This window comes from Saccostrea cucullata, unplaced genomic scaffold, assembly GCF_032062105.1.
Source record: "Saccostrea cucullata isolate Sc308-1 unplaced genomic scaffold, CSIRO_AGI_Scuc_v1 ctg1985, whole genome shotgun sequence".
Taxonomy (NCBI): Eukaryota; Metazoa; Mollusca; class Bivalvia; order Ostreida; family Ostreidae; genus Saccostrea; species Saccostrea cuccullata.
In genome coordinates, this window is record NW_026922474.1 from 132,611 (window position 1) to 140,630 (window position 8,020).

Sequence of the window (8,020 nt, forward strand, 5' to 3'; positions counted from 1 at the left end):
TACAAAAAGAACACTATAGTGCTACATATTTAGCTTAGCTGTATATGTATACAGAATCATACTTAATTTATGGTTTAGGATATGTGTACCTTTTCCCCTAATAGCATGTTTCTGCTTATGAACTTTTCCCTGATATGGAACAGTAAATGGACTTTAGGTGAGAATCCCTCAAATTGAAGATGACAATCTTGCTGAAATAGAATTCATACCATGATTAACATTTTATACATCTGGACAAATATATAGTCAATATTTTTGTTAAAAATTATGAGTTTGAAGCACACGGTCACCAAAGAATAAATTGATTTTGAAAATTAATACACAATGCAATCACAGTTAATAGTTATGAACTGAAAAACACTGTGCCGTTACACGGCATATATGTATATATGTTCGTAGACTGTTTTGTGTTATTCCGTTTTTGTCCGTGTGAAATGTTTTAGTCTACCGTTTATATCCGAATACTACCTGTGTTACTATTCAGTGTTTCTCGTGCATTCAAGATCGCAACTGGCGCCTCGGCCGCACCACTGTTTTTCTATCATGTTTGAGACTTTAGAGCCACAATAGAGTGAGTTAACAATGCTAAATCAATTTAATGTACATTCTTTTTATATAAATTCAGTTAGGAAATATTTCTTTATGTAAATTTAACTTTAAACTTGCAAAACTCAGTGTCAATGTCAGTGATGTGTATTCAGTCTTGTTTTGTTCTTTTTGTTTGTAGCCTTTATCGTAAGATCATCTATATGTCAACTGAATAAAATCTTAAACGATGATTGAGGCGTGATAATAAAGGTCTATTACCTACACCATCATGGCTAAGAAGAACGTGGTAGCGGATGACCCTCACACCACCGAGGACGGCGTCAAAGAAGAAACAGACCCTGAGCCGACGGAGGAAAGAAACACCACACCATCAGAAACAAGTGAGAAACGAGTAAGAACATTGACAGTAAAAGCTAAAGAACTGTACGATGCTGAAGTTAAGAAATACAACTCAAAAATCGATTTAATTTGGACTGATATAGAGAACATTCCCAGTGAAATAGAAAACATTAGTCATAATACACCAGCATTGCGTGTTCTGGGTTCCAGACTTGACTATCTTGGAGATAGATATGAGGAAGAGTGTGTGTCATTTCGTGAATATCTTACCCGAAGAAATACAACAGAAAGCCAGCAGGAGTTGGACTCCCTCACGGCTGCCTTTGACAAAGGAAAAAGTATTATTCAGGAATTAAGGAAAAGAATCAGGGATACTCGTATGGAAGCAACAGAAACTGCCTCACGGAGGTCCGCTTCAGTAAGGACGTCGTCATCCCGTGTTGATTCAATCCTGTTCAAGAAACGTGTGGAAGCAGAAACACAACGTGCTAACATTCTATTCCGAGAGAAGGAACTTGCGATCCTCAAAGAAAAAGCATCACTTAAGGAACATGAAGCAAAACAACAAGCTGAAAGTGAACGAAAGAAAGCAGAGCTTGAAGCTACTCATCACTTGTTAGAAGAAAAAAGAAAAGCAGCACTCGTAGAAGCAGAAGTGAAAGCAATAGAGAACTTTGAGTCGGACACTAGACAAGGGTCTGTTATACCATCAGATATCGATGTACCAATAAATCGCAAACAGTATACTGCTCGTTACATCAGTGATCACAGTGATAATAGTGTCTTCGGTAAACAAACTTCAAAGTGTGATAATGGTCCCATAGATCCTGTGATTGATCAAGACATACCACATCAGAAAGAGACTCAGTCTAACCTTAACCCTATGGCAAAAGAATTCGTTAGTCAACGTGTGAAAAATTCTGAAGATCAGAATGTTGTCAGTGATCTTACAAGATTTCTACTCAAGAAGGATCTGTTATTCTCAAGATTTTCGCAGTTCAGTGATAAACCAGAAACATTTGTCACATGGAAAGCTAGTTTCAAGAGTATAACAGAGGAATTGAGAGTTACACCATTTGAAGAAATGGACTTACTAGTGAAATTCTTAGGACCAGAACCCTCAAAGTTTGCAGCCAATATCAGAGCAGCGAATACAGCATACCCAGAACGAGGCCTTCATAGGATATGGAAAAGACTCCAAGAGCGTTATGGAAGCCCAGAATTAGTAGAACATTCTTTAAAGAACAAACTCAGAGACTTTCCCAGAATTAGTAATAAAGACAATAAACGTTTGTATGAATTAGTCGACATTCTAGCAGAAATCGAGTCTTTAAAAGAAGATTCAAACTACTCGACATTATTGTCCTACTTTGACTCATCTTCTGGCATTATACCTATTGTGAATAAACTGCCTTATAACTTACAAGAGAAATGGACAACCCGTGCCGCAAGCTACAAAGCCATACTGGATGTTCCATATCCACCATTTGATTATTTCGTGGAATTCTTACAAGAAATGAGTAAGATTAGAAATGATCCAGGATTTCAATATGAAGGATCTTTTAGTACCCCTGGACCAATTCAGAACAAGAAAACCAAGAATACTACAGTTCTGTCATGTAAAACTGAAGTGGAACCAAACAAGTATGTGTCTCCCAGAGGACAAAGGTGCCCTATTCACAACACACACCACAGTCTTAGCTCGTGATTGTAAAACAGTAGAGATTTGTGAAAGTGACACTCATCATACTGCGCTCCATGACTACTACAGATCCAAACACTCAGATCAAGGCGGGGAGAAAATCAACCAGGACAAGACAGATGTGCAGAATAAGTGTACCGTGATATGTGGAATGAACTTTAAGGGCAAATCGTGCTCTAAAATTATTCTGGTCAACGTTTATCCCACTGATCGTCCATCAGAGAAAAAGACTATCTATGCCATAGTTGATGACCAAAGCAGTCGTACACTCGCTCGTTCACAGTTTTTCAATATGTTTGATATGAACACTGACTCTGTGACTTACACATTATCATCATGCAACGGTTCTGTGACACTCACCGGCAGATGTGCATCAAACTTTACGTTAGAACCAGTATTAGAAGGAAACCGAATTCATCTACAGTCTGTGATAGAATGTGATGACATACCCAACTGCAGAGAGGAGATTCCTACACCAGATGTGGCACGTGCATACCCTCATCTAGCAGACTTAGCCACTCATATACCAGAATTGAATGATGATGCAGACATTTTGTTACTCATTGGAAGAGATCATCCAGATGCTCATCATGTCTTAACACAGCGAACTGGACCTCATGGAGCTCCGTTTGCACAAAAACTATCGTTAGGATGGACAGTTATAGGAGAATGTTGTCTTGATAAGGTACATGTACCTACGAACATTGTGACCAACAAAACGCACATTCTACCATCAGGAAGAAGCTCGACATTTCCACCTTGTCCTTCTTACATACATGTGTCTAAAGTTGCAGACAACCCATTCTGTAGTGAGGAAATAATGACTACTGATATTTTTGTGAAAACGCCCCAGGACAATGAACCAGGCCTGTCAGTGAATGATCGAGAATTCCTAAAAATTATGGACAATGAATGTTACAGAGATGAGAATGGAAACTGGACTGCTCCGCTTCCATTTAAGACCAGTAGAGAGAAACTTCCGAATAATCGTGAACAAGCCATGAAAAGAACTCTGTCATTTCTAGCTTCTTGTAAAAGGAACAAGTTGAAAATGGAACACGCAATCTCGTTTATGAACAAAGTGTTTTCTAAAGGACATGCAGAAAAAGCACCAGAGCTTAAGGACGGGGAAGAGTGTTGGTTCCTACCGATCTTCGGCGTCTACCACGCAAAAAAGCAAAACCAAATACGTATGGTTTTCGATTCATCTGCAGTATTTCAGGGACACTCCCTGAATTCAGCTCTTTTAAGTGGACCCGACCTTACCAATAGTCTACATGGGATTCTACTAAGATTTAGAAAAGAGAAAGTAGCTGTGACAGGTGATATTGAACAAATGTTTCACTCATTCAAAATTCGAGAGGATCACAGAAACTTTGTACGATTTATTTGGTTCACAGACAACGACCCAGCTCTACCTTTAATGGAATACCGTATGTGTGTTAACCTATTTGGAAACTCACCTTCTCCGGCAGTAGCAACATATTGTTTGAGACAGTGTGTTAAGATCAAGGAGTGTGACCCAAGAGTTCGTGAATTCGTTAACAGAAACTTCTATGTAGATGACGGTCTCGCATCTTACCAAACAAAAAATGAAGCATTAGAAATCTTACAGAAAACACAGACTACACACAAAGAAGAAGGGAACTTGAGGTTTCATAAGTTTGCATCAAACAGCTCGTATATCATGGATGTACTACCTCCAGGCGACAGGGCTAAAGATTTATCTGACGTGAATTTACACTTGAATGCAGCACCATTACAACGGAGTCTGGGACTCATGTGGAATGTAATGTCCGACGCATTCACCTATCAGTTTGTACCCAGGGTCAGGGACCCTCCGCTAACAAAGAGAGGAATTCTTTCATGTCTGAACAGTCTGTACGATCCACTTGGATTTATATCCCCTCTCGGCTATGTTAAGGAAGGTCAGAGTTCACATTCCTTGTACATCCTATTGGAAGTTTAACTGTGACGTCATTGAAATTTAACAAGCCACGAAAATTAATTAACGACATGATCATGCGTAAATAACCACTTGAATTTATTTATTCTTATCGATTGATCATGAAATCTTGTAAAATTGCAATACTTGATAACGATACAGTCGAGTAATAGAAGAAAGCCTTTTGTCAAATATGACGTCATCAGCCCTGACATGACGCAGCACAAGTGATCCAGAGGAGTAGATTCACTGGTTTAATTATTACAAGAATGCTTAAATAAATATGATACCACTGCTAATTTTTAGACCTAATCATTAAAACTAAAAGAAAATAATTTATTAGATACAATGTGTATAGAATATGAATTTATCTAGTAGCATTGAAGCTGCACAGGGATAAGGAATATAGAGAATATCGCTAAAACGATGAGCGTATTCATGATTTACATCAAAAGTGCAAGGGCATAGACTATTTGTTCTGAGCTGAAATTTGGAATATTTATTGCTCATATAGTGTATATTTTGAAAAGTGCTGGGAGCTAATCCTGGTCTGCATAACATTAATTTTATTTATAACAGAATTTAAGCGAAGTGGAAATTTTTAGCTATTATTAGCATTTTCGGCAAAATTTTAAGTACTTCGCAAACAGCACTGACTAGCTCCCAGCACTTTTTGGGTAGAGGATATAAACCTCTTTTAATGTGTATCAATTTTTTTCTTGAAAAACAAGCGAATGCCCTTGCACTATCCCATTTCCTACATTCAGCTTAACAATTCTATTTATATACAAGTCACGTGACAAACAGCTGATACGTGCGATATAACTGGTAATAACTACGGCCCAGTCCTATCCATTATTGATAGCTATATTACATTTTCTACAAGTATGCAGTTGCTTTGTTAAATTTTTTAAAAAGAAGCAATACATATTAAAACGGTGCAAAGGTTACACTTTCCATATTGGTCCTTAACATTGCTGAGCTGTGATTCTGCAAGGCAGATTCTTATTTCGTGAAGTGATAAACTTACCTGTTGGATGGGACGACATGGTTCCAATGAATATCGCTAATGGATGGAAAACTTGGTGCAACACCTTACACCATCTGTCAAGTTTACAGATTTCTAGAACTATCGTGCCAATTTCCCTGGGAGAAGACAATCGAAAGGAGATACACTTCTTCTCAGATGCTTCCGAAAAAGCCATTTGTGCAGTGGCTTACTTACGTGTGATACCAAATGACAATGCACGCATACAGGTTGGATTTTTGATGGGGAAGTCGAAACTTTCACCCCAACATGGTCACACTATTCCCAGACTTGAACTGTGTGCAGCAGTTTTGTGTACAGAACTCGCAGCATTTGTGTTAAAACACATAGACACTACTATCCATGAAGTGAAGTTCTATACAGATAGTCGCATAGTCCTTGGATACATCTACAACCAAACCAAACGTTTTCATACTTACGTCGCTAACCGAGTACAGCGTATCCGTCAGCACTCAGCTCCAGAGCAGTGGAACTATATTTCCACTGAGGAAAATCCCGCGGATATCGGGAGCAGAGGAATTCTAGCGAATGAACTACCTCACAGCATTTGGCTTCAAGGACCTGTTTGTTTACAACAACAGAGTCATCTATTAGAAAAGGAGGATTTTCCACTTATTGACCCAGAAAAAGACAGCGAAATTAGAAACGCTAACATTGTTGTACAGAAAACGTGTTTCAACGCTCATGAAGTTTACACCAGGATAGATAGATTTTCCTCATGGACATCCTTAGTCAGAGCAATTACTGTTCTCCGAAAAGTTGTGACAAAGAAACTTGGTTTACCATTGTTGGATCCTGTACACATGAACCGTGCAACAGAACTGTTCTTAGTGAAACTCTGTCAAAATGAAACATTCTCTGCGGAAATCACAAACTTGGCCAACGACAAACCAGTATCTAAAGATAGCTCGTTACGCTACCTGGATCCTTACCTTCATGATGGAATCATACGACTAGGAGGGAGAATTCGTACTGGAGACGCCCTGTGTGATGAACATGGCCCAATCATTATTCACGGAAGAACTTACCTAGCTCGTCTCCTTGTTCTACATTGTCATGAAGTTGTGAAGCACCAGGGGAGACACTTAACTGAGGGAGCCGTTCGCTCGTCTGGATATTGGGTGATTGGTGGAAAGAGATTGATATCGTCAGTCATACATTCGTGTGTTACCTGCAGAAAACTCCGAGGTAAACTGGAACATCAGAAGATGGGAAATCTTCCGGAATGCCGTACAAAACCTTCACCTCCATTTACCTATGTGGGCGTGGACACATTCGGACCTTGGGAGATTGTTACGCGCAAGACCAGAGGAGGTTCAGCTAATAGCAAACGCTGGGCTATCTTATTCACCTGCCTGACAAGTCGAGCCGTACATATAGAGCTAGAGGAAGATATGTCATCACCTACGTTTATCAACGCCCTCAGACGTTTCATAGCCATAAGAGGAAAAGTTACAGAATTTCGCTCGGATAGAGGTACAAACTTCGTCGGCAGTACAGACGCACTAGGAATCACCGCAGTAAACGTAGAAAGTTCGCAAGTGAAGAAGTTTCTTAAAGACAGCGGATGTTCTTGGATCTTCAACCCTCCCAACTCTTCCCACATGGGAGGGGTGTGGGAGAGGATGATTGGCATCGCTCGACGAATCTTGGATTCTATGCTTCTAAAGGAAACAAAGAAAAACCTTACACATGATGTATTAAATACCCTCATGGCGGAAGTTACTGCAATTATAAACAGTAGACCAATAGTACCTGTATCAACGGATCCATCTCAACCCTCTGTACTATCTCCATATACCTTGTTAACACAAAAGACAGAACTTGATGTTGGACCATTTGAGCCATTTGATACGAAGGATATGTACAAGTCCCATTGGAAATACATACAAATCTTAGCCGACCAGTTCTGGAGGAAGTGGCGCTCACAGTACCTCCAGTTGTTACAGTCAAGACGTAAGTGGGTGGACCCTCGTAACAATCTTACCGAAGGCGATGTCGTACTCTTGAAGGATCAAGACTCCGTCAGGAATGAATGGCCGATGGGTATTGTTGTCCGTGTCTTTCCGGGTGAAGATGGAAAAGTACGTAAAATTGAACTTCGTGTAGTGAGAAATGATCGTGTCATCAACTACGTTAGACCCGTTACAGAAGTGGTTTTGCTGTTTTCACCATAGAGACTGTTTGCGATGTTGGACATCACAGGCGGGGAGTGTGCCGTTACACGGCATATATGTATATATGTTCGTAGACTGTTTTGTGTTATTCCGTTTTTGTCCGTGTGAAATGTTTTAGTCTACCGTTTACATCCGAATACTACCTGTGTTACTATTCAGTGTTTCTCGTGCATTCAAGATCGCAACTGGCGCCTCGGCCGCACCACTGTTTTTCTATCATGTTTGAGACTTTAGAGCCACAATAGAGTGAGTTAACAATG

At 39.7% G+C, this 8,020-nt stretch overlaps 3 protein-coding genes across 3 annotated transcripts; all 3 read left to right on the forward strand.

Annotated features, from left to right (window-relative positions):
- The first annotated feature begins 367 nt into the window (after positions 1-367).
- LOC134261816 (uncharacterized) lies at positions 368-2,596 on the forward strand. Its single transcript, XM_062744212.1, has 2 exons — positions 368-571; positions 728-2,596. Exon 2 carries the CDS (start codon positions 818-820, stop codon positions 2,594-2,596), a length of 1,779 nt encoding a protein of 592 aa, XP_062600196.1. The 5' UTR covers positions 368-571; positions 728-817.
- A 145-nt stretch (positions 2,597-2,741) lies between these two features.
- On the forward strand, positions 2,742-4,559 carry LOC134261817 (uncharacterized). The gene has a single exon (XM_062744213.1). The coding sequence runs from the start codon at positions 2,742-2,744 to the stop codon at positions 4,557-4,559; it is 1,818 nt and encodes a 605-aa protein (XP_062600197.1).
- A 1,023-nt stretch (positions 4,560-5,582) lies between these two features.
- On the forward strand, positions 5,583-7,760 carry LOC134261818 (uncharacterized). The gene has a single exon (XM_062744214.1). The coding sequence runs from the start codon at positions 5,583-5,585 to the stop codon at positions 7,758-7,760; it is 2,178 nt and encodes a 725-aa protein (XP_062600198.1).
- Positions 7,761-8,020: the final 260 nt, after the last annotated feature.